Raw genomic sequence first — 27,705 nt, 5'->3', positions numbered from 1 at the left:
TTTAAAATAAATACATCTTTGGATTTGTATAATAGCCTTTGAATTTGACAAAGATTATTTTCCTTTTAATAAGAACATATTTTTATGTCTTTATTATAATTTCTTTTTCATAAAAAAACTTACTTTGGCACTCTTTGAATACAGAATTATATATTAACAAGAATTTTTATTCTTAGTAACCTTAAATTTTTGTGAAAACCTAGGAAGTAGTAAATCTTGAATTGTCTGTCATATATCAGTATTTTATAGATGAGAACCGTTTTATATTATTTTAGAAATATGTTTTTCTGTTTTTTAAATTAGAAGTGATCCAGACACTTAATGAGTATTATTTAATTTAACTTTAAGATTTTAAATTATATGACAAGTTCATTTATAAGCACTTATCCCATTAAAGTTAACTAACTTATTTTTTAAAATAGTTTTCCTAGGTTACTTATAAAAACTGACATATTAGACAAAGCTAGTCATCATTAGTTATTTTCAGCTAACCATTCTTATAGGCTGTGTTTATTTCAGGTGTTTACCTACATAAGAACCTAAATGTTAAATATATGTTTATTTGATTTTTTTTTGCCAGCTAAGGTTTTACCTATTTTCAATAAATCAACAATATTAAATGTCTTATTTATAAAAAATTATGCAAAGATCATTAAGGGATGGGTTTTATAGTTTTATAACCTTCATGACAAAGTTTGGTACCTTATAATATCAACACAGCTAAATACAAAACTATTTTACCAATAAATCCAGACAAAAATGTATGCTGACAATTCTGAAGGCATTTCAAATTTTATTTTACTAATAATTATAAAACCAGATTACTTATTGAAGATTTACTTGTCATGTGAACTTGAAGAGCATTTGGACTTTATTAGTTTATGAGTAATCCTTTATTTTTAAGCCCATTTGATACCTTGCAGTTACAACATATAAGAAAATACATGTACATGTAACATAAACACAACTCAACATAGATACATGGATACAAAGATCCCATAGATTTTATTTCAGAACTCTAGTCACAAGACAGCAATACAGATTCACCAGCTTGCAAAAGATGGTTTAATTTAAACAATGGGTTTTATCTCAATACCAGTAGAAAAGCAACAATACATTTAAAACAGAAAAAGAAAATAGAGAAATCAAGAACTAAGCAGATGCCATATTTAATTCTATAGTTGCAGGTCAACTTTGAGCTCTGAATTTACCCATCAGTTTACAAATGTGCCAGAACAGATTATAATACATAACCAGCCAGAGTACTAGAAAACCAAGCATGCTCTCAAAACTTCACATTTACACAAACAATTGCAAGTGCCATAAAACCCCCATGGGTGCCCCAAAGGAGGTCATCTCCTTGTCTTTTCTCAGTCTTAGAGGATTTGCTTCCCAGGTTTTCTTTTTTTTTAATGGAGGAGCCAGACTGTAGTGTGGGTTTCAGTGCAGTGGGGCTCAGAAGCTGTCTCTCATTCATTTACACAAAGTCAGGTTTTTCAAGCAAATGCACAGATGAACCAATTGAGACTAATTTTTGGAGAAAAAAGCAATGAGAAGACTCTAGAATGAACCTGTGAATCCAAAATTAGAATCTGAAACAACAAGTTCCCAGGAAAAGACCAGCTCAGAATAAACCAAAGTACCATTAACCACGTAAGGGTTCTGTGGCTCAGGAAGACTTACTTACCAGTTCCACCTATGAAGAAGCTCAAAGTCAGGAGGCTTTCAATGAGCCTGCAGCAGGAGAATATGATCTGGAGACCTGGAGACAGGGAACTTAAGGCCAATTTATGCTAACTTCCTAAAAGAGAAAACACCAAGGTCTGGGAGCAGGACCTGGACAACTTGTAGTCAAGACCCTCCACTGGTAACAAGCCCATATTGGTACCTTATTTCCAAGTTCACACAACTCCTTTTGGGGAGGACAGTCCTTAGTCTTCTCTGAGGTCCTGCATTGGGCACCAAATAATGTTGATGAAGAAAAGTGAAACTCTAAAATATTTGAAGAGGTTTATTCTGAGCCATGAGTGACCATGGCCCAGGACACAACCCCAGATGTTCCTGAGAATATGTGTCCATTGTGGTTGGGTTATAGCTTGGTTTGATACATTTTAGGGAGACAAAGTTATAATCAAAGAGATAAATCAATACATGAAGGGTATATATTGGTTCCAGAAAATTTAGACATGTTAAAGTCAAGGCTCCCAGGTCAGAAATAGATTCAACGATTTTCTGATTGGCAATTGGTTGAGTTAAGCTTTGTCTAAAGACTTAAAACGTCAGTAGAAAGGAATGCATAAGATTACATAGTTGTGGAAGCCAAGGTTTTTGTTATAGAAAGAAATGCTTGAGTTAAGATAATGGGGTTGCGGAAGCCAACGTTCTTGTCATGTAGAGGAAGCTTCCATGTATCAGGCTTTAGAAAGAATAGTTGGCAAATGTCTCTCTTTCACCTTAAAAGGTGTCAGGTTCTTAGATACTCTCTCCTGGATCTGGAAAAGGCTTAGCGGCATTAATAAAGTTTCTCTACAGATGCAAAATTTCCCCCACAAAAGATAGCTTTGCAGGGCCATTTCAAAATTTGTCAAATAAATATATTTCAGGGTAAAGTATTTTTATTTACTTCATGGTTTGCTATCTGTCATGTGGTGCTATATGAGAGTCAGGTTGAAATTTAGTATCTTATTACCACCTATAATCTGTTTTGTCAGTCTCATGATCTCTGTTTTAATGTTAATGCTGGTCAGTCATTTAGCACTCAATGGAAATGCTAGAGACCACAAGTATTTAGCTTAACTCTTTCAACAAATTGCCAGTCAAAAAACTTTTTAATCCACCTATGAAAGCTTCTCAGTAGCAGGCTTCAGAGAGGATAGATGGTAAAAGGTGTCAGACTCTTAGTTAAATGTTTTCTGGATCCTTATGAGACATAGAAAGGGAAGCAGATTCTATACAGAATTCAGATTTCCCCCAGAAGAGTTGGCTTTGCAGGGCCATTCCAAAACATGTCAAAGAAATACATTCTGCGGTAAAATACTTTTATTTCCTTCAGGGCCTGTTATCTGTCATGTGATTCTATATCAGAGTCAGGTTGGAATTTGCTATTGTTGCCACAGTCTGTTTTGTCCGTCTTATAATCACTGTGTTAATGTTAATGCTGGTCAGTTGTACCTAAACTCCAAACAAACGGAGTACAAGGAGTCATGTCTGACCTCCCTTCCTGTCATGGCATGAACTAGTTTTTCAGATTTCTTTGAGATCTCCCTGGGCAAGAGAGTTTCCATTCAGTCAACTACAGGGCTTGGGATTTATTTTATTATTATTATTATTATTATTTTCTGAGGTTGCAACACAGAGCCCAAGTAGGAGGTCTAATTTTGGATAGAGGCAGAAACACTGTCTCATGGAATGCAAGAGTAAATACAATAAAGTGAGAGAGATGGAAAATAGAGCACACTCAAGTATGTTGCTTATTTTTAGTCTTCTGATGCCTAATCCCTCATTGTTTTGTAGTCACACGGTTATTTCTTGGTTCTTTTATAACATTTTTCACAACTGGATTGCTATGATTGTGCAGACACTGTCTACTAGAGTCAAATGTTGTTTTGAAATAGTTCATTATTTTATTTAACTGCGTAAACTAGTTTAGTCTATGATGAGTTAATAGACAGATGTGAAAAATTTTAAACTCCTCTGTCAGGGCTCAGAACATGATCCTTCCAAATATGGCTTCTTGATGAAATCTAAAAGTAAAATCCTAAGCCCCCCAGTCAACTGAATGGATTCCCCTTCTTGGCCAGTGGAGCTGAGAGCAATCTGAAAAAGTAAATTTCAGGCCATGAGGGAAGGGGGATTGGGCACACCTTGTTGCACTCCCTCCATTTTGGAATTAACATTAAAATAGAGATCACAAGACTGACAAAACAATAAGATACCAAATTCCAACCTAACTCCCATATAGCATCACATGACAGATAGTAGACACTGAAAGAAATAAAAATATTTTACCACAAAATATATTTATATGACAGATTTCAAAATGGCCCTGCAAAGCTATCTTTTGTGGGGGAAATTTTGCATCTGCCATTAGTGCAGCTAGGCCTTTTCCAGATCCAGGAAAGATAGACTGTGAGGCGCACACCTTTTAAGGTCCAAAAAGAGACATTTACCATCTATTCTTTCTGAAGCCAGCTACATGGAGGCTTCATATATGTAACAAGAATCTTAGCTTCCACAAACTCCCTTACCTTAACTCAAACATTTTTTTCTACTGACTTCAAGTCTTTAGTTTAACTCTTTCAACCAATTGCCAATCAGAAAAATCTTTGCATCCACCTATGACTCATAAGCCTTCCACTTCATGTCCTGCTTTTTCAGGCTGAAACAATGTATATTTTACATGTATTGATTTATGACTTTGCCTGCAAGTTCTTTCCCTAAGTTTTAGGGAGACAGAAGTTACCCTGGGAACACTTTCTCAGGATCTTCTGAGGCTTTTCCCTGGCCATCATCACTCATATTGGCTCAGAATAAACCTCTTTAAATATTTTACAGTGTTCAGCTTTTTCATCAGATGCAAACTTGACGTACTAAATAAGCTGAAGAAAACTGAGAAAACTGAAGAGGTAGAAAGGTCACTTTCTGATTTTTTCTGCCCTTCTCCCCTGAGAGCTGTCCACAAAAGAATTCTCAGACCTACCTGTTCTGAGAGAAGGTAATAAGCCCTTTATTCCAGAGGGGCCCTGACCAATGCCCAGAGGGAAAAAAATGTCACATGGGGAGGCCACTAAGAATCTGAACAAACCTCACTAAGTCCTCCTCCTAAGTTTATTTCCATTATATCATATTTTTAAATGTTCTAATCATACTTTTAAGGCTCGCATGCCTCATGAAACTTCTACTAAGTAAATTTGCTATACTTTTCTGTTGCGAATCTGTCTTTTGTTAGAAGTTACCAACCATGAACCTTTTGATGAGCAAGGAAAAAATGTCTTACTTCCCCCCCGCCCCCCCCGTACCACTAATTATAAATTTTGCAAAGTTTTGATACTATCTATCATCTTATGGTGTGACCCATCTCATTCACAGGGAAGTCACAACACAGCTCATGTGGTCTATGCAGTCCATTTATACGGGATTTTGCTAAAGTTTCTATACTCCTAGATTCTTAGGCTTAGCATCACTAAGAGGGATAGAATGTGTGTCTGAACTGTATCCATTCATTATATCAGGGATAGAATGTGTGTCTGAACTGTATGCATTCATTATATCAGGGATAGAATGTGTGTCTGAACTGTATGCATTCATTATAACAGGGATAGAATGTGTCTCTGAACTGTATCAGTTCATTATATCAGGGATAGAATGTGTGTCGGAACTGTATCCGTTCATTATATCACGGATATGAGGTGTGTCTGAACTGTATCAGTTCATTATATCAGGGATAGAGTGTGGGTCTGTGAATTGTATCAGTTCATTATATCAGGGATTCAATGTGTGTCTGTGAACTGTATCCGTTTATTATATCAGGGATATGAGTTGTGTCTGAACTGTATCAGTTCATTATATCAGGGATACAATGTGTGTCTGTGAACTGTATCAGTTCATTATATCAGGGATATGAGGTGTGTCTGAACTGTATCAGTTCATTATATCAGGGATACAATGTGTGTCTGAACTGTATCAATACACATAACCTACTTCTGAGACACAGTAAGGACAGGGCTTGGCCCCCACTCCTACTATCACATTTTTTTTCCCGTACCTGCCAACTTCCAGACCTTGCACCACCACCTCCACTGGCACGATATCCACTGCATGGATAACTTGAAGAAACTAAGATAAGCAGCATTCCACCATAAATCTTATTCAAGGGAGTTAACCTTATCACTCACATGTGCGTAAAACCAGAAGAATGACTGATCTTTACCCCTTGCTTCATTATAATACTAAAATCTCCACCCAGGGAAGGGCTTACCCACCATTTTTTGATCATGCAATGTATGTGTTCACATAATTTCTCACTGTGCCTGCATATCCTGTGCTCCACTCCACATGTATAAAGAGCCTCCCATACCTCATGATTATCCACGTCACTCATCTTAAAACACAGCAAAGACCTAGCCATGGGGAACCAGCCAGAGAACTGTCATTCCAGTGCTGTCTCCCTTGTGTTCGAGCATAAGCCCTTAATAAAGCCTTGTCTGGAAAACTTGCTTGGTCTCATGTCCATTTCTATTGCACAGGAGCCCAAGAACCTGTGGTTAGTAATACTTTCACATTTTGGCCTGAATGAATCAGGTACTGTCATTTAGCTGATAGGTGACTAGTTTCCTTTATTATTTTCATAGTTTTACATCTTATGTATCAATATGGTTTGGCTCTGTGTCCCCACCTAAATCTCATGTTGAATTGTAATTCCCAGTGTTAAGGGAGGTAGCTGGTAGGAGGTGACTGGATCCTGGGGTGGATTTCCCCCTTGCTGTGCTCATGATTCTGAGTGAGTTCTCCTGAGATCTAGTTGCTTGAAAGTGTGAAGCACTTCCCCTTTCACTCTCTCTCTCCTGCTCAGCCTTGTAAAGATTGTACCTGCTTCCCCTCCACCTTCCCCCATGATTGTGTGTTTCCTAGGGCCTCCCCAGCCATGCTTTCTGTAAAGCCTAAGCAACTGTGAGTCAATTAAACCTCTTTTCTCCGTAAATTACCCAGTCCCAGGTATGTCTTTATGGCAGCATGAGGATGGACTAATACGGTATCTATCTCTAAACAACAGAGTTTACTCTTGCCTATTTTTGAACTTTAAAAATGAAGTTACTTTGAATATATTATTTTGACTTTTTTGCTAAATATAATTTTTGTGATATTCAGCTCATTATCTTGTATAGTTTGCTCATTTTCCTTAGCATATGCAAAGTCATTGAATATCTTAATTGATATATTTATTCTATAGTTATTTGGTATGTATGTTATTTTCAGCTTGGGGCTATTATGAATGTTTTTGCTATTGACATTTATGTCCTTATGTTTTCATATATAAATGCAAAAAACATAGTGCATATAACTATGGGTAGAATTGATGGGTATATATTTTTCTGACTTATAATGAGGTTGAGTAACTTTTCTTTGATTTATCAGCCATTTAGAGTTTCTCTTTTGTAAAGTACCTATTCAAGTATTTTTCCCATTTGCTATCAAATTTTGGCCTTTTGTTATAGACACATAAGAATTTTTTTATACATGTGCTGGATATTTTGTTTTCAGTTTTGTTACACATCTGCTAGTTTGTGACCTATCCAAGTGTTTAAATTTTATTTATTTGTAAATTGAATTACCAATATTTTACTTTATATTAGTTCTTTTTGTGTCTTAACTAATCTGTTCATAAGCTGAAGTCAAGAAAATATTATCCTATCTTCTAAAAGCTCATAGTTTTTTTTGTTTGTTTGTTTCTTCACCTTTTAGTTTTTAACCCGCCTAAAACATATCTGTGGTATGTGACTTTAGGCAAATTTTCCATTCCCCATATGAACAAACAATTTTCCCAATACAACTTGATAAATTTATTTTTCCCAGATCTGCAGTGACATCTCTGTCTCCTTTATAGTCACATTCCACAAAAGCTTTGCCTGCTCTTGGTCTCCCTAATTCCTCCACTGTCCTCTCTATTCAGGATATTTACCTCTCATTTCAATGATCTTTATGTGGATAAATCAAATCTTTCAGGGCCATCAGCACAGTTTTTGTTTGTCTGTTTTTTTCCTTGTTTTGATATAACTGTCTATTCCCTCGATTGAAGATGTGTGTTTTGTTTTGTTGCATTTTCATCTGTCTTCAAGTACACCATACTGACGGCTTTTCCTAACTCATTGTTTTGTTTTTCCTTTTAATTTTTTTTCTCCTTGTGTCATTTCTCCAGGCTCACTTCTTAATACTGGAGGGCTTCTAGCTCAGTTATGGGTCCTCTTATTTTTTTTCCTTTACCTTTTCTCTGTTAAGCTCATTGGGGTTCTTAGCTATAAACATGTATCTATATAATAATATCTATGTATGAATGACTTCAGTTCAAAGCAAACTTGGCATTCACCAAACTGATCTGCGCCTCTGTCTTCCCACCCTAAACTTCCTGCAACTGCGTCTTTCCTTAGGCCCACTGGTAGGAGGTCCACAATTTCAGTTGCTCAATCCAAGCCCTTAGAGTTGCCCCTGGTGCTTCTCTTTCCCTTGAAACCGACATCCAACTAGTAAAGGAATCCTGTTGGCCCTACCTTCAGAAGACACCTAGGTTCCAACCATTTCTACAATATGTTCCTGCTTTACCTAAATCCTCTAAGGGTTATTTCTAAAGCAGCAGTTGAAGAAACGTCAGATCATGCCACTTTGGTGATTAAAACCCCAGTATAGCTCACCGTTTATTGGGAGTAAAATCTAAAATTCTTACAGGAAGCTCTACAGGGCCCTTTTTCATGCTCCTCTCCCCCATTACCTCTTAGATGTCTGCTCGTGCCACTGTTTCCCTCACTGCTCCAGCCATCCTGGCCTTCTTGTCATTCTTTGAATAAGCCATGTACACTCTCACCTCAGGCCTGTCCTACCAGTTTTGTTTTTTTTTTTTTTCTCCACTTGGGATCCCTCCCACCCCAACACTCTCTTCAGGGCTAAATTCTTTATGTCCTCAAGACTGCATGAATGTTATCCTTCCAAAGAGATCTGTACTATCGATGACGTTGTAAAAAGCAACAAACGTTACCACAGCTTCAGCAATTCTTTCTCTCAATCTACTTTTTCCCTTTCTCTATACCATTTGACATTGACAGACTATATAGTTAACTTCTTTCTTCTGTTTATTATTGTTCACTGCCTCTGGGCTACATGGGCAGCTTCATGAGGACAGGCACCTATTTTGCCAACAAATATATCCCAAGGGTCTTAATAGTTCAATAGATGGCTGTACATAGTATAAATTCAACAAACATTTGTCAGATGAAATAAGGCTTCATAAAATTTCTGTAGATGCATGGACCTATTTCTGAACTCTTTATTCTTTTTTTTTTTGGTTCGTCTTGTGATGTGTGAATTGCATACTGTTTAATGGTTTAACTTGAAAGTAAGTCTGAATTTCTGGCATGACCATTTATCTGCATTGTTCTTATTTAACATTATCTTGGCTGCTATTCTTGGCTCTTTGATCATCTTTTTAAGAATCAGCTTACCAAATTGTATTCATATCCTCCGGCTATCTATCTACCTATCTTTCTATCTTGGGAGAGAGAGAACATTGAATCTATATCTCTGTTTCTAACTGTAGTTCTGGCTCTAAGTATCTATCTTCATTAATCTCTGAATCTATTTCTATTTCTTCAGTATCTCAAACAATCAGTTCCTTTTTAAACTCCCTTTATTATTATGTTAAAGTATTTCAAGGTAAATAGCCAGTGTTTTGTCATTCTAGCCCTGACCATGTTCCTATGCATCCATGAAAAGGGAGAACAGTGCACCAGTCTGCTCACACTGAGTCCTTCATAGGACTTACCTACAACACCCCAAAATCTCAGTGACTTACACAACAAATGTATATGTCTCAACTTATTGAAGATACCATTCAAAAGAATTTCAAAATTATTTTTGAAATTCAAAAGAATTAAAATCACGAACTCAGAAAATTGTACAACAGTGTTCATAGCTCCATTATTTATGATAGCCAAAAGGTTGTGTCCATCAATAGACAAATAAATGAGCAAAATGTGATATATACAAGCAATGTGATACTATTCTGCCTTCAAAAGGAATGAAACTCTGATATTTTCTGCCACATGGATGAACCCTGAAAATGAAGTGAAGTATAAAGGCAAATATTGTATGATTCTACTCATTTGAGGTACCCTGTTGGAGGCCAAAAGAGTGAGGGTCGTGATCAACTGAGTACCCCACTGGAGGCTGGGTGAGTAAGCAGCAAAACTGCTTCTCATAAATGCAGAATGTTGGCAAACTGACAAACTGCGTTTGCCACACAGAGGTTATGCTGAGGGCGGTCACGCCCCAGGCACAAGTGTTTCTTGTTATTAGGTACGTCTGAAAGTCTGATAGCAATGATGTGAACCTGTAATCAATCAAGTAGCTGACCAATCGTGACATCCTCCTCCCTGCTCTTTCTACCCAATAAATACGGAGGGCTGAGAAGCTCGGGTGGTTGCCTTTACTGACTCGAAGCTGGGATCTCTCTTCTTCCCCTAAGCGAGCCTTTCCTTAAAACCATTTTCTTCTGTCTTTTGTTACCATTTCTACATTCATTTTCTTCATTCAGTCCTGTAATGATGGTCTCAAGTAGTAATTGTACTAAGTCTATCACAAGTGGTGCCTGAACAGGGGCATCTAGGGACAAGTGTGGACCTGAAGAGACCTGGAGGGATAAATAAGCAGGGATAGAGAGAAAGAGTATAGGTAGGGAAAGACAGGAACTTGCAACAGGAACTTGCAGGAAACATGGGGACAGATAGGGATAGATAAAGACTAGCAGAGACTAGCAGAAACTTGCAGGGACAGCCAGGGTCCTATAGAGACTTGAACGAGGAAGGTCTGATGGAACAGAAACTAAAACTAGCCAGACAAAGGAGAAACCCCATTACAAGTCTGCCAGCAGCAACATAAGGCTAGTGCTCTAAAAAGGTACTTGTCAGTGCCCCAGAGGTTTGAAGAACGGGAAGCCTTTGAATCAGGGTAACATGGGGAAGAATTTGGTTATTTTTTTTCTTTCGTTTGGAGTTTGGTACATACCATTTCTGTTATTTCAGGGCCTGAGAGACTATTTTGCCCCACTTACAGCACCTATCAAAAGTGGTAAACAAGAGGGAGAATGAAAACTGGCTGGCAGCATCTTTTGTGGCTACAGAAATGCTCACTTTGACTATGGCTTATGAGGCTACAAATGTGGATTGGGAACGTGCAGTGGCATCTGTGAGGTGTGCAGAAAGTTCAGGAGGTTTTCTTAGAGCTTTTCAAGATGTGGGAATTGAGCTTCACTACTTTATAATGTTGACTCAGGCAACGGCTAATTTTGGTAGTTGACGGATCTAAAAGGAGCCAAGGGTTGAGCCCTAGAGTGGAAAAGCTGTAAGTGTAGAGAATCGGACATTGCAAAAGAGAATGCCGCCAGACCTCTGGGCAGAAGGTCTTATAACAGTTCTCTTCTCAACAGAAAAAGTGCCAGGACTTTGCTCTCGTTGAAATAAGGGAAATCACTAGGCTAATCAATGCTACTCTATATTTGACCAGAACGGCACTCCCTGCCGGGAAACCAGAAGCGGTGCTGGACCTGGGCACCTCGAACAGGGGGGCTTCCCCAGTCCAGGCTGCAACTCCGTTTCAGGGGGGTTTCTGGAGGTGCTTTGACTCCCCCCTCCTCAAGCACCAGGAAGCACAGGATTAGATCTCCCAAATGAACGGGTTTAGGGGAAAGCGACCGGCTTGCGGGAAAGGCAACCGGCTTGGGGGAAGGCAACGTGACTGACACTGGCCTCTAGGGACCTTTGCCAACAGCATAGGTGGGATTAATTTCAGGCAAAAGTCATCTTAACCTGCGGGGCGTTACTGAAGTCCCAGGAGTTCTTCGGGTGTTGGAGAAACTCAGGTAGCGGTCATGTCCCAAGATCTCTGGGTTTTGAAGCAGGAGAATATATTGCGCAGCTGTTGCTCATCCCCTGTAAATTGTACCTTCTCCACGTAAGAAGCGAGGAGGTCAGGGATTTGGAAGCACAGCTGGGAGAAAGAGCTGTCACAACCCACAGCATCTAACAGACCCGCCTGTGTAAGCGCAAATGGAAGGTTTAAGAATTGCTTTTTTGCTACACTGTTGCACGAGAAGGATAAGCCTCAACTTGTTTTCTCTGTGCCTTCTGTTCATCAGAAAAAGCTTCTTTCACCATCAATGGAAAGTGTTACCTCGCAGCAATTAGGCCAAGAGGCAGAAGCTGCGCCGCAGCTTGTGGAGCGGAGGCCTCAGCAATGGCCTGGCTCCCGGCTGCAGCCCCAGAAAGCTTTTTGCTTTTGTAGAGTTACTAACGTGGGGACGAGGACACGCCTGTGTCTTTACAGGAGATGAACAAACCGTGTGGGTGCCCTCGGGACCGAGGGCCGATCGGAGTCCCGCTGACCTCAACCCCCGTAATACAGGGACAGACAAAAAAAAAAAGGGTTGGAGGCCGAAAGAGCGAGGGTCGTGATCAGCTCGGTTTACCACTGGAGGCCGGACGAGTAAGCAGCAAAACTGCTTCTCATAAATGCAGAATGTTGGCAAACTGAGAAACTGCGTTTGCCGCGCGGAGGTGGTGCGGAGGGCGTCACGCACAGGCACAAGTGTGTGTCATTAGGTGCGTCGGAAAGTCCGATCGCAACCACGTGCACCTGCAATCAATCACGCAGCTGATCAGTCGTGCGTCCTCCCGGCTGCTTCTACTCGATACATGCGGGGGGCTGAGAAGCTGGGGCGGCTGCCCTTGCTCACTAGAAGCTGGGAGCTCTTCCCCGAGCTTAGCCTTCAAACAGTGGGTTCCCCCACCACCCCCCGCCCCCCACTTCTACCTCCCTCCCTTCGCTCAGTTCTGTAATGAGCATCTCAAGCAGTAACAGTAACTGCGGTAGTGACGATCTCAAGTAGTAATTGTACAGCTTTGCTACAGTACCTAGAAGAGGAAAATCCACAGAAACAGAATAGACCTTACCAGAGATGAGGAAAAGGAGAAAATAGTTAATGTTTAATGGGTACAGAAGATTTGCTTGGGATGAGGAAAAAGTCCTGGAGATGGATGGTGGTGATGGTTGTATCAACCTAAAGGAAGAAACTGAGGCAAAGTTAACACGTATATTTGGACCAAGATTGGGAAATGCAATCTAAGAAGAGATTCTAGTAGCCTTAAATAAATGCTCCAACTAACAGCAGTTATAATGGGGCCTCTAAGGGAAAAGGGAAGTTCTAAGCTGACAAACTATTGATCAACTAGACATTGTTCTTTTGTGGCTATTGATCAGCTGTACACTATTCTCTAGGGAACATGAAGATAACGGGTAAAGGTCATATTGTACAACTTGTAACATTTTAGGTAACTTATCAGCTAGTCTGGAAACTTCGGGGGAGCGGGGTGGGGGGGAAGTATAAAATTCCTTTAAACAACCCCAGGTGCGCATGTGTGAGCAGGACTGGGTAGGGAAGTTATTGAATTCTCATGCTCGTGTCTCTGAGCCTAAGACGTTTGGTAAAGCTCACATTCTTCAGACTGCTCTGAATCATTTTTCTCAGTTTCAAATATTTTCTAAGGTCAATTTTTGGGGAAGCTAAGGCAGGTCATATATGAAAGTAATTTAACAGTGGTTTTCTTAGATTGGACCTCAATCCTAAACAAAGGGGAAAGACCCAAATAATTTTCTAAACTACCAAAAAATTTAAAAATTTTAACCAACCATACTAGGATTGAATCTCTTCTTGCTTATAGAAAATATTAGAGTACACAGTAATGTAGCCAGTTGTTGGAAAAAATGGTAAAAGTGGTAAGTTCAACCAGTTAAGATTTAAGTTGGGGTGTTTATGTATTCCTTTGTGGTATTTTGTCAGCTTTCTAAAGGTGTAATTTGTTGGAGTTTCACTGAAGAGAATATTATACCTGTGCAATCATGATTTGTAGCCTGTTTTCTTAAGATGCCCCAGATTGCATAAGCTTCAGCCTCAGAAAACCTGAATTCCAATCCCCACTAATTTAAACACCAGTGAGGTAAATATGAATTACATGAAAGAGCCAAGGTCATGCAGGCATAGATTGCAGCACAACAAGACTGCAGGGTCTAAAATTCCCCCCTGCCCTTCCCCGCTCCCCCCAGGAATCAGTGTGGGCCCTTGTGAGAATACTGGATGAGAAAAGGTCTTACTTCTTGAAGTAACTCAAAGATCTTATATACACTGAGATTAGTAAAATGAATATTTTTAAATGCTTGCAATGCTGAAAGTTTTATGTATTACAAGTTAAAAGAAAGACAGGATGATTACATACTAATACTTGAGTGATGGGGAATGGCTCAAAATGTATCTTTTGCAAGACAATACTTCCTTAGAAACGTTGATTTCTATTTCAAGAGAGATGCCTGGAAGTGGGAAGTGTAAAAAGAGAAACTTTCAAAACAATGTCGTGAATAAAGTAAAAGAGAAAAAAGCAATTTAAGTTGCAGCTGCCAGCAACCTGACTTATCTGGGTGTTTAATTTGTAAATTGAGAGGTTACATTTTTCTTAAGGAGTTTGTCACATTTTATATGAACTGTAATTGCAGGCTAGGGACAAGGACCCCAGAGACAGTGATGTCAATGTATCTCCTGAATGGGAGTACTAGCCATCACCATGATGCAAGCTCTCCTATTTAAGTCACTGGATCTCTATCTTAACAGCCTGCGTAACGCAGCTGCTGTCAACTGACATTAGGCATTTACAGATTCAGGCTGGTCTATTTCTAGATCTTCAAATGATTCACCTATCGCTGTATTTTAAAAAGTCTCAATAAGTTAGGGACTGACCCTTATCCTTCTGCCAACAAGATGTAATTCCCATGCCTAATCCACTGTACCTTCTTGTTTGAATTCATAGACTCTCCTGTTTCAGTTCAGAAAACAAGTTTGAAATACAGAACATAGAATACCTCCAGTTTAGAAAGTCTGATGTATGCCTCTTAGTTCCCCATACTTACTACATAAAAGGAAATGCTGAACAATCGCATGTACTACCTTAGTTCTGTAAGGTTTTTCTCTAAATCTTCAGATCATCGTGTTTGGGGAAAATACTGTGTAAGGTAAGTTTGCAGTCTTGATGCTGATCAATCGCAGGATGCTTTAAATAGATTCTGGACTTACTAGAAAGTTTTGGTTCAAACCAGAGAAATACTGGAGAATGTTGAAGTTGATACATCTGACTTTGAACTGCAGATACTTGTGGATAGTACTACTCATATATAAATCTTAGATAATTCAATCTCGTTTCTTAGTAGTTATGGACTCATCTTTTCTGTACATCAGAATGTAGCAGATTACTTGAATTCTATACAGATCTGTCTGCATAATGATTCCAACAGTTTTTATCATTGCAACATATATTCACCTATAATTTTAAAATCTTCATAAAGAGCTTATCTAAATCATAGTGTTCCGCCTTGTTAGGTAACTCATAAGCATCTCTAAAAATGGTTTAGTTAGGAAGACCCTCCATATCCTGCTCCGAGAAACCATTGCAGCATACTTAATACTTAGAAGTTCCCAGAAGCTGAAAAGAATGTGAGTGGCTTGCCAGACGTCCAGAAGCTTATCAGTGATGAAGATAGAATATAAAGCCAGCTTTGATTAAAAACCATGTCATGTAGCATTGTGAACATTAAACATGCCAAGAATGTTTCAAGGGTTAGGAATAGACAGGGGAAGAACTCAGTTCAACTTCTGTAGAGACTGAAGGTGATCATGCCCTTGGTCTGCTTCAAGACAATCCCTCGGCCTTAATCAAAACTTCTCTATCGTTCTAAAGATTCCCCAAGTGATTTTACTTTAGAAAATGGCTTTTCTTCCACAACTAGAAGTGACACTTCATGTGAAAATACTGCTGGGGAGGAAACATAATGAATCTGATTGTACAGAGAATTAAATGTCTTATAGTCAGGGTCACCATTTAGCCCTGTTTTCTCAAGATTATTCCCTTTCTTATGCCTGTTGTCCTCATGTCCTGTCTAGCTTAGCCTTTTAGCACTCAAACGTATTCTGAGTTAGATGGTCACCAAGAATTGTGCCAATCTTTGATGCAGAGCAGGGTCTGACAGAACGACAACAAAAATGAAAAAGTAGAAAACTTGGCTACCTGCTGCTGGATCTGCTATTGAAGAGAAAAACATAATGGACAGCAAAGGGTGAGATTCCCAAAGCTAACTGTCGCTATCACAATCTTAAGGCTAACCTGGCACTCATTTTTAGTACCCGCTTTTTATACCAGAATTTGTACATGCAACAAGGGTGAAAACTAATTTTACCCATGACAGTGTTCCCACATTTCCAACAGTTCTCCTTGTTACTTAGGTCATTCCTGCTCATCATTCACACTTGAATTCCTGCTTATTTGAAGAATTCCAATTAGATAGAATTCACTGGCATGATCTTAAAGGACAAATTTATCATATGGTTGACCTCATAAACCAATGGTTGCATAGTTTTAATGTCTAGACCAAAGATTTTAAATGCAAAAAATTACATTTTAAAAAATTTTAACTTGTATATTAATCACATACCTGGATGGAAAATTTTTTTCAAAAATCCAGCACACAGAATGAAAATGTCTAAAATATTTCAAAACTTTTTGCCCTAAACATCAAATAGTTACAGTTACATGTAACTCGGGGGGCAAAATAGCTGCACTAAATAGAACATAAGATTAATAATAAAAATCTTCTAGACACTAATCTTGACACATCACCTATATAGAAAAGGTCATGAAAAATCAAAATAGCCAAAATATACACTATGTTCAATTTTCTTCATAATCAAAGAAATCCATATTGTGAGTTTCGATACTAGTGCTAAATGCTGGGGCAAGCATGATGCTGCCGCAAGGGTGTTCTACTGTTAAGCATTTAACAACTTGGTGATAAGCTTCTAAAGCATAGTAAACCATTGTCCATGAATTATGCCAGAGAATGCACCTCACAATATTGTATATTATATAAGCAAACTCAACATGAATGTAAACCAACTAAGCTGAGTGCCTCATATTCAATCACAGCAATATTCTGTATAAAGACTGTGGGAAAGATGTGCTAAATATTAAGTATACATAGAACTGGATGTTTACTAAGGTTTGGAGTTATGCATAGACAGTTATTACATGGGGCATGGTATAATCCAGTTGATTCCTTTATTTTCCAAGTATTCATAAATGTTGCTATACTGGGTAATTCTTAAAATACAGTGAATGAATCAACACTACCAGAGTTTGGAAGGTGGTTGTAAAATCTGAGTGGTTATGGAGCCACTCATCTCTCCCCTTTCCCTTTGGTGAAGTAAGCTGGGGAGATCCCCAGGGTCTCATTAGCAAGTTTCAGGGCCAGGAGTATTCATGGTCAGGGTTCGGGACACAGCTGCCCTGATAAGGATATTTTTGGACCCATTTTTTCCTCTTGGGCTTTAATATTCCCAGTGGACCAATAGCAGTCACTGGGGCTGGTCCCCAGTAGGCAGCCACCATTCTCTGAATTTACTGTGAAATAACAACCATAGCCCTCCAAGGATCTTGTTCTTACTAAATGATGGACAACCAGGTCTGGGTGAGCATTCAGCATTTCCATCATACAAATTGCTACTAAATGTTTGCCTTTAATTTTCCCAATGGTTTAACAGTTTTTAAAATAATAGATACATTATAAATCAGCCGATGGAAAGCTCTGGCATAAAGCTGGTAATATTTCAAGAATGAGAACTGAAAAATACATAAGGATATAATGTGGGTTTCATCAGTAAAAATCTGAATTTTCATCGTTTTCCATCCATCCACTGTGGCATGGTTGTGGTGGAATGTACTGAGGGGCCCTGGTGTGAAGTTCCTGCCTACCAGCCAGTGGGCTGCAGCTTCCATCATTTTTATTGTCCTTTGTTCACATACCAAATAAGTCAAAACTGCTGAGGTCTTAAAACCATTCTGAAAGTGCACCTGTGGTCACACAACACACGTTCATGTGCCTCAATTCTAGGCTCCTCGAAGACAGACGATGTCTTACATTCTTTCAGGGCCTTTCAGAATATCAAATTTTGGCTTACCCAATGTGCCTCTCGGGAAACATTTATGGAATGAATTGATGTCTACTTTGTCCTGTTAGAAAACAGCATAGAACAATTATACTGTCACTGTTTAAAGAACAATGTTCCTCCTTGGGGAAGTTTCCTTAAGCCTCATTATTTTCAACTGTAGAATGGTCTAGTATCTTAAAGTTTGGAAACGTAAAATTTACGAATCACTTATTAATGTTCTTACTGCTATTTGCAGGTGAATGCATATACAAGTAAAGCCATTTTTGTAATTTGGTACACACCTAAATTTTTTGGCTCAATTCTGTCTAATTTGTGGTGTGTTTAATTCTGGAGGACTTGTTTGGATGAAGGTATTTGGAGCTGTCATATTCTCAGGGATAACTCTAGACCAGTGCTGCCTAGTAGAAATCCTAGGGGAGCCACAGAGAATTCTAAATTTTCTAGTAACCACATTAAAAATGTAAAAAATAGGTGAAACTAATTTTAATGTATATTATCCAAATATATCTAAAAGTTACCATAATATAAAGTTTTAAGGAGACGTGTTGCATATGTTTTTAACAGGTGTTTGAATTGTTAACTTTGTGCTGATGGCACATCTTGATTTGGAGCAGTCATGTTTCAGGGGCTTCACAGCTTCATAAGCCTCATGGCTACCACACTGGATAGTGCAGATCTATATGATGCAGGGAAAAGCTATCCAAATAACTCATAAGTGTTCCTAAATTGTGGTAAAATATTTAACTGATATGGATATATATGCAGAATCTAACTTCAAGTTTGAGAGATCCCTTCTTTTGGGATACCCTATCTCTAATACTTAAACTAGTTTATTTTTTCATAAGTTAAATGGGATTCTAACATTTTAACGAGTTGTATGTTAATAATCGGTAGTTTGCTGCTGCAAGAAGGAAAGCAAACACCACTTGACCCTCAACGTTTTCTCCCATGATTTTTCTTCCTATGAATTCTTGGATGACTTCTCAGAACTCAGCTCTTTTTATTTAACACAGGCTCATTCTGCAATACTCCACCTGATACATGTAAGTTGAGCACTCAAATTTTACAATGTACAAGCGTGTCAAGAATGGTGTAAATTAGGTCAAATAATGCAGTTATTCTTCCATAGGCAAATATATACTCGTGGTGATCTTCAAACTGGATTCTAAGTGTGAGAACTAGAGTCTAGTATAAAGGAGAGCAGTGTAGGATGTGGACAATCCTTTCCTCCCCACCACCCTATCCTATTGAATCAGGCTGGTTCCATTCTTATGTGCATCCTCACCAATGTAAGGTGGTACTCGAAAGACAGAAATAAATGGTCATGAACAAAAAGATTGTTTGATCATGAACTCTAAATAGTAATCACCAAATCAAGAAAATCCTTAAATGAACAATGATGGTATAATGAGATGTAGCACAATCCTGCTCAGGCAGTTCTCTCAGGAAATTGAGCTTCAAGAAATAAGATTTTGACTTTGGTTTGTTCATGACTACATCTTAATGTTTCATGTAAATCAGATACCTTTCCAACTTTATCATATCTCTTGTGTACCCTACAGAGCTATGGAGCAGAGCAATTATTCCGTGTATGCCGACTTTATCCTTCTGGGTTTGTTCAGCAATGTCCGTTTCCCCTGGGTTCTCTTTGCCCTCATTCTCCTGGTCTTTGTGACCTCCGTAGCCAGCAACATGGTCATGATCATTCTCATCCACATAGACTCCCGCCTCCACACCCCCATGTACTTCCTGCTCAGCCAGCTCTCCCTCATGGACATCCTGTATATTTCCACCATTGTGCCCAAAATGCTGGTCGACCAGGTGATGAGCCAGAGAGCCATTTCCTTTGCAGGATGCACTGCCCAACACTTCCTCTACTTGACCTTAGCAGGGGCTGAGTTCTTCCTCCTAGGACTCATGTCCTATGATCGCTACGTAGCCATCTGCAACCCTCTGCACTATCCTGTCCTCATGAGCCGCAAGATCTGCTGGTTGATTGTGGTGGCAGCCTGGCTGGGAGGGTCTATCGATGGTTTCTTGCTCACCCCTGTCACCATGCAGTTCCCCTTCTGTGCCTCTCGGGAGATCAACCACTTCTTCTGCGAGGTGCCTGCCCTTCTGAAGCTCTCCTGCACGGACACATCAGCCTACGAGACAGCCATGTATGTCTGCTGTATTATGATGCTCCTCATCCCTTTCTCTGTCATCTCGGGCTCTTACACAAGAATTCTCATTACTGTTTATAGGATGAGCGAGGCAGAGGGGAGGCGAAAGGCTGTGGCCACCTGCTCCTCACACATGGTGGTTGTCAGCCTCTTCTATGGGGCTGCCATGTACACATACGTGCTGCCTCACTCTTACCACACCCCTGAGCAGGACAAAGCTGTATCTGCCTTCTACACCATCCTCACTCCCATGCTCAATCCACTCATTTACAGCCTTAGGAACAAGGATGTCACGGGGGCCCTACAGAAGGTTGTGGGGAGGTGTGTGTCCTCAGGAAAGGTAACCACTTTCTGAAGAAATTGCATATGCTGCTGAAGACTTGAAATGAAGGATACAAGACTTTATCATTGCCCTTGAATTTAAATATTCTCTGCCTGGAAACAAGTGACCCCCATGCCAGCAACTATAGGGCATTTATGGGATTTGGAAAGCTGCCTGGGATTTTAAGGATTTCATTTTTTTGAAAGGTATGAAGGCTCTGAACAATGAACAGTTTGGGATGGGGTAGGCATAAAGTTGAGGTTTAGTAGTCACCAATGAGCTCTTAACAAGGTGTGTATTCCACTAAAAATCATGGAGTAGCCTGTTTCTGGCTCTGCTCAGTCATGACAAAAATGGTCATCTTCAACTACTTCCCTGACTTCTCTCGACTTTTCCCCTTTAGACAGTCTGTCCATTGACCATTATAAAGAATCAACTCAAATATTATATTTCAAATATAGCAGTCACCATCTTATCCTCAGGCTGTGTTCTAAGTCTTTTGGGGGAAGCCTGAAACCATAGTATAGAACTATAGAACCTGACTGCTGTCAGTCACAACATATTTGCTCATCTTCTACCATAAATGTAATACGTTTTCTTTCTTACCTAAGCACTTATCACACACTGTGGCTGTAAGTTTTGCAGTTTGAGGTGTGACAGCAAAATTACCACATTTTTTTTCCTTCTACACAATTTCAAAGAAGATTCATTCTTACTGTAGATCTTGGCAATCTCAGCATATTTTTTTCTTGCCAGAACCTCCAGTTAAGAACTTATTGGAATGTGTCTCTGATAATGGTTTGGCTGTTTCCCCACCCAAATATCATCTTGAATTGTAGCTCCTATAATCCCCATGTGTAGTGGGAGGGGCCTGGTGGGAGTTAATTGAATCCTGGGGGTGGGTTTTTCCCATGCTGTTCTCATGATGAATAAGTCTCACGAGATCTGATGGTTTTACAAAGGGTGGTTCCCCTGCACATGCATCTTGCCTGCTGCCATGTAAGACATGCCTTTGCTTCTCCTTCACCTTCACCTTCCACCGTTGGCTGTGAGGCCTCCCCAGCCATGTGGAACTGAGCCCACTTAACCTCTTTATAGATTACCCAGTTTGGGGTGTTGTATAGCAGTGTGAAAATGGATTAATAGTCTGTTTTTCAGAGACATGAGCAGAGGGCCAATATCTTCAGAAATATAGAACACTAAAAAATTAAGTCTTATAGGAGCTAGCAAGGTTTTGCCAAATACAGATTCACCCAAAAATGTCAAGTGGCACTTTGGAATGGAGTGAGAGTGAGCAGGCAGAATTATCTGAAATTAAAACAATCTAAACTCCAAACTGTGGGAGTCAGTCATGGCTTGTAGCAACCAAGTCTATACCTACTGATATAAAAGGATTACTTCCTGAAAAGAGTTAAAGGGAAGGAAAAAAGGTGAATAAGAAACATGGAAGATTGAGACACCACAAAATATCTCTTGTAAAAAGTCTAAATTATTTATATAACTAAGTTCACTAGACAAAGTATTGTGACACATGAACATGAGTTAGAAACTAATACCAATCAATACATTGTTCACAGGTCTGTTATTTTTTCCTTGGGAAAATTGTTAATACAAGCCCAACCTAACTGATATAGCAGCACTTCTCAAACGCTTTCATGACATAACTATAAAAATTAGTGATATGGCACCTTGAGGAAAACTGATGTGGCTGTTGACAGCAAAATCAACTCCCCTGTGGCTGTAGCCAAATCGGGCACTGAAGATCAATCCAGGGTTGAGAGGATCAATATTGGTTGTAACCCATTTTTGGCTCTGGAGAAAGACACATCACACCAGAGGGAAGAGTGTATCCAATCAATCCAATAGTTAGTTGGAGAACTTTATGGATGACATATAAAATATTCTTCAGGAATTATTGAATCACATTCTAAAGGCTGAAAAAGGTATAGGGTTTTCTGCTTACCTGTAGCAGAGGGTATAAGGTATGTGTCCAATGGATTTGATGACTAAAAATCATAAGTAATGTGCCCATTAGCTGACTTAATGCATGAAAAGCATTCAATGACGTTGTTTGGGAAGCAGAACTTTAGTAATAAGATCACCTTCTTTTCCCCATTAGAGAAATAAATGTTAAGAAGTTCAATTTTCCTAATGTTTAAATATCTTAATATGCTCTGGTGAAAATTTTAGAAAATGTGTAACTTGTATTACCCTCACTTTTTTCTTCTCTACCAATTGCATTATTTCCATCATTTTTCTTAAGTCTCCTTTATTCCTATTGAATTCAATATTCTTCTGTACTACACGTAAGACAAATAATTCTGAAAAACACTTAACCTAAGTGACAAATGCCACTTTTGTGAAAATAGAAGATAGGAGAAAGTAGAAGGAAAATCTCTTGGGACCCAAACTCACTAAGCCAAAGGGAAAAGTCAAGCTTGGGAACTCTGTCATGCAAAACTATATTCCATATCTGTTCCCGACTGTATGGCTACAGATTCCATACTGTTCCCGAATGGACAGCTACACAGGTAGAAGGCTACATACCTCCCCAAGGGACCTCCCTCACAATCTGCTAGCAAGGAAATTCCTTGCTGGCCCAAAGATCTTTACCCAAAAACCATTCTGTTGAATCTCATGCTGACAATGTAAATGAATGGCTTATCTTGACAGGCAGTGGACAAAGACAGGCCTGGGAGTCATCCCTCCACTCCCCTGAAACAAATGCATATTTGACTGCTTCCTCTACTGTGTACCTTATCTTATATACAATCCAGATTCACTGAGCAGGAGATGAGCTTCCTCTACTGTGTACCGCCTTATATACAATCCAGATTCACTGAGCAGGAGATGAGCTTCCTCTACTGTGTACCTTATCTTATATACAATCCAGATTCAATGAGCAGGAGATGAACACCCAGTTGAGTGTTCCTCTAAACCCTCATGTCACATCTAAAGTGCGAATTCAGTCAACACTGATTAAAGCCTGGAAAGAAGGCAACTACTTCATTTATTCACTTTTCCTTTTTCTTTTTTTTCCTCTAATGCCCACTGTTTCCGTTTTAAATATTGAAGTCTCCCAACCCTCTTTGGAAGAAGCACAAATCTCAGATGCTCCTGTCATCTTGTGTTCCTTTTTCCCAGGTGCATCCTCAACCTTGGCACCAGAAACATCTACATTGATTGAGGCTTGGCTCCAATGCTTTTTGGTTCACACTTATTTATAACTTTAAAGATTTCTTCCCAAACAAAAGAGGCCAGTGACTTTTGAGAAAGAGCTTTTTTTAGTTTGTCATAGCCTCTATTTCTAAAGAAATTTAAAATCTAATTTTCAATTTCGAGCGAGGCTCTTATCCCCACATCACTGCCCTTAAAATCTCTCTGGAGAGATGCCAAGATTCAGTAAGACATTTTCATGATGAAATACCAAGAAACGATTCCAGTCCTTCACTTGGGAAAACAATGCACCCTCTGCAAGAAAGGACGGGCTGCTTCTAAAGTTCATGGTGAACCCAGTCAACCTGGATTAATTGCTAACCCAGGAATTCTTCCTGGGGGATGTGGGACTCTATTAGTGAAAAGACTTTTTGGCCTAGCCTCACCCCTACACAATGTATTTAAGAAGTCTGACATTCTACTACTGCTGTAGAAAGACTTGGACCCAGCTTCTCTGAGGTAGGATCCTTAGATTTTCATGAAAAACAGAACATCACCCAGATACTGGGATGTTTTCTTCAGGTATTACTCTGTAACTATTACTACTGTGAGCTTATCTGCTAATAACTGAGGCAGTGGTCTTCTCAAGATTAAGCATAAATAACATATATTCACTATCTGGCAAGCAGACAACTGGAAAAAGGGTATTTAGCATGAAACGTGGGAAGCTAAGGGAAATGTAATAGTTTAGAAGAACATGAATAGATTTACTGGAGGAAAATGGCATGTAAGAGCTGACAGTTGGAAGAATGTGCTTGGTATTCACAATGAGAAAGTTTCAGACTTAATTGGTAGCAGGGGTGCGTACTATTGGATAAGCATAGATTGCCCTCTGAATATTTTGTTAATTTACATTTTAAGTTAAATGATTAATTGCTCCGTTCATATGCATTTAGGTGTGGCTGAAGACTTCCTGCATGCTTGGAGGGAAATTATGATTTTATTTCATTTTAACCTCCTTCCTCTTTTATTGAACCCATAAGGCATCCACACGTGCCTTAAGATAAAATTTTTTTTTTAATAAAACTATTAGAGTTCTCCTAGAAGCCATCTTAGCATGCCATATAAAAGCCTGTTGAGCTGAGTAACTGGAGCCCAGGGGGAGATGTGGACATGTTGGAAGCTCAGACTGTTGGGGTATAATAATTGAGTGCATTGTGTTTATAGCTGCAGGTGTCTGCCCCTTGCTTCAGCTCACCTCACCTCACCTCACCACTGCTGTTCCTGTGTAATCCTCCATGCCCTCACTCTCCATTTCCTCTTCCACAGCATTAGCAGGGTGGATTAGATGGGCCAAACTCACCTCCACCTCCACCTCTGCTGCTCCTGTGTAATCCTCCATGCCCTCTCACTCTCCCTCTTCTACAGCATTAGCAGGGTGGACTGGATGGGCCATATGCCAGATCCTTTGATTTCTATTTGCCACCACACGAACTGACACTGCTGCCCAGAAGCATTCCCCTGCACATCCACATCACAGCCCTCCTGCTGGCAGCTTGGAATTTAGACCTTTTACTCTCAATGCTCCAGGAAACCAGATGTACTTCTTTCTTTCTAGTCCATTGGTGATATCCTTGACAATGTAGTTCAGGTAAGTTGGCATGTAGCATTAAAACCTGTATTCTTCAAACTGAACTAACTTCTGGCATAGTAAGCGTTCAATAAATGTTCACCTACATGCCATTATAGTGCTGATTTTTTTTTTTTTTTAAGCTAAGAAAACGATCTTATGCCTAACTTTCCACACTGAAAATTTCCAAATTGTCAGTTGGGATGGGAGGGAAAGTAGGTTACTTCTCCACGAATGAAAACAGTTACCGTTTAAATAAATAGGCAGATAAAGGGGGGTGGTAACTAAGGCAGTATGTAATTAGAACTGGAGATAAGGGAAAAGAGAAATTCACATCCTTGGATACTACGTTGCTGTGGAGAGAAGGGGATAAAATCTGATGAATGTAGGAAGCCAAGGTCCAAATGCGTTCGTTCATAAAAGTAGACGGAGTCCAGGAGTAGCTTGTGTAGGTAGAAGAAGAGTTCCTGGCCAAAGCCCACTGTGGCTGTGAACACTTATGAGTAGCAATTAATATTAATCTTGCTTTCGAGACTAAAACTGCCAGGTGGATCTTTCATAAGTACCTTATTTCAGCATGTAACTTTCTGACTGAAACAACTCCTATTTGCACCTTATTTCTCGACGCTGAGTTCTGGTCTCTCCGCCTTCACTTTCCAGCCGCACTCCACCCCACACACCTCAGCTCTCCACGGGCTCTTCAGCTGTAGTTAGACTGGGCTCTCCTCTCTTTCTTCCACCCCTAGTGCCTGCTAATTCCCATTTTCGAGCCTTTTGACATTATTTACATTGTCTTTGATCATGTCCTCTCTCCTTCAGTCTCGAGTTTCGGAATCAGACCGGTTTCCCTCTCTACTATTGCACTGTTTAACTGAACTGACTCCTGTCTTCTCCTGGTTCTTGTGATCCACTATTTTCAAAGCAGTGATCACTTAGATTCTCTTTAAAAGTTTCATGCTTTAAGATCCTTTCAGTCTCTAGCCCCAGGGTGAACCTTTGAGGTAAAGAATTCTGACATGGTATTCCTCTCTTAACACTTTCATTTCCATAGTTTTAGTTAACCTGCAATCCGCCAGGTTGCTATCTACCATGTGTAAAAAATATTAAATGAAAAATCTCAAATTTTAAATTGCCCACCATTTTGAGTAGTGGTGGAAATATCATCCCTTTGTCTAGTTGATTCACACTGTCTATGCTACCCCCTGAGTCATTCAGTAGCTGTCTAGGTTATCAAATCGACTGTGGCGGACTCAGTGCTTGTGTTCAAGTAACTCAGTTTTTCTTAATGGCCCCAAAGAGATGGAGTTAGTGAAGCTGGCGATTTAGATGTGCCAAAGAGAGGCTGTAAGGTGCTTGCTTTAACTAAAAAGGTGAAAGTTCTTGACTTAAGGAGAGAGAAACCCTCATAAGTTGAGTTTGCCAAGATCTATATTAAGAAAAACTTTATCTTTGAAATCATGAAGAAGGAAAAAATTATGCAAGTTTTGCTGTCACACATCAAACTGAAAAAGTTATAGCCACAGTATATTGTCTTAGGTATTCTATTTTATTATTGTTAATCTCTTACTGTGCCTAACTTATAAATTCAACTTGATCATAGGTATGTATGCATGGGATAAAATATGGTGTATATATAGGGCTCAGTACTGTCTGCAGTTCCAGATATCCAGCAGGGGTCTTGAAAACTGTCTCCCACTGATAAGGGGAAACTGTACCTTTGTCCACTACTCAAACTGATGCATAGCATCTTCTGGTTTGCTATGACTTCATGTATGTAAAACTTCTAAAGTACCTGGCACACGTAAAGCCCTATTGGTTTATGGTTTGGGGAATACCAAACTTCCTGTTTCTCATCTTCCATCTTAGTGCCTTCCACACCATTTATCTTCTCTCATAAGCTTTAATCAAAGCAGAAAGATCCCAATATACTATCCTTGGCCCCCTTTTTCTCATTCAGGAACAAATAATCGATGACTCTTAGAGCTATGTGGCACTTAGGATTAGTAACATGTTGGTGACATGCCATTCTTTTACTGAAAGAACACTGAGGTCTGGAGAAGTAACTATGCGCGTCATCCCCAGAGCAATTTGACAGCTGAGCAAAGCACAATGGCATTCGCTGTTATTTGTGGCTAAACACCTTTAAAAAGTCCCCAATATATTTTCATTTTTAGAAATCCTCACTTTAGACTTAAAATGATCTGCTTCTATGAGGATTTTTGATATGATACATTAATCAAACTTAACTATGTGCCCCTTAAGAATATTGTCAGTTCTATCAATCTTCATAGCTCACCCAGTGCTAGGTGAGTGTTTTACGTTGTGTCAAGTGGAGAAGATCAGTTCTGGTTAGCAGCTTTATTGCCACAGAAAGGACACTGGCAGGTACTTCTCATAGCTCTAGTCATGCTGAATTCCCGGAAAGGGGTGTCAGAATGAATTGCTCTAAGCTCTTCTCCCTGGTAGAAGAATATCTGACCTCTCTTGGAGATCTCTTCAATTTTCGGTGAGTCACAAATTGTTCTTGATTTCTATGGCTTCTCCCAGAACAACTCCAGGCTGTTGTCCTGAAACATACAGCTTTGATCACCTGGCACCCTGCAGAGATTCTCCTTCTTTCCCTCTT

General features: G+C 39.5%; 1 protein-coding gene across 2 annotated transcripts; it reads left to right on the top strand.

Moving 5' to 3' along the window:
• The first annotated feature begins 14,563 nt into the window (after positions 1-14,563).
• Positions 14,564-22,499, top strand: LOC469773 (olfactory receptor 2T27). 2 transcript variants are annotated; one of them, XM_063789944.1, is made up of 3 exons: positions 14,736-14,820; positions 18,701-18,849; positions 19,369-20,419. In XM_063789944.1, exon 3 carries the CDS (start codon positions 19,373-19,375, stop codon positions 20,324-20,326), a length of 954 nt encoding a protein of 317 aa, XP_063646014.1. In that variant the 5' UTR covers positions 14,736-14,820; positions 18,701-18,849; positions 19,369-19,372; the 3' UTR covers positions 20,327-20,419. The 2 variants fall into 2 exon arrangements, with proteins under 2 accessions (XP_054531204.1, XP_063646014.1); XM_054675229.1 differs by lacking the exon at positions 18,701-18,849 and having other exon boundaries at positions 14,564-14,820; positions 19,369-22,499.
• Positions 22,500-27,705: the final 5,206 nt, after the last annotated feature.

This window comes from Pan troglodytes, chromosome 1 (genome assembly GCF_028858775.2).
Source record: "Pan troglodytes isolate AG18354 chromosome 1, NHGRI_mPanTro3-v2.0_pri, whole genome shotgun sequence".
Taxonomy (NCBI): Eukaryota; Metazoa; Chordata; class Mammalia; order Primates; family Hominidae; genus Pan; species Pan troglodytes.
This window is presented reverse-complemented; position numbering and strand designations above follow the sequence as displayed.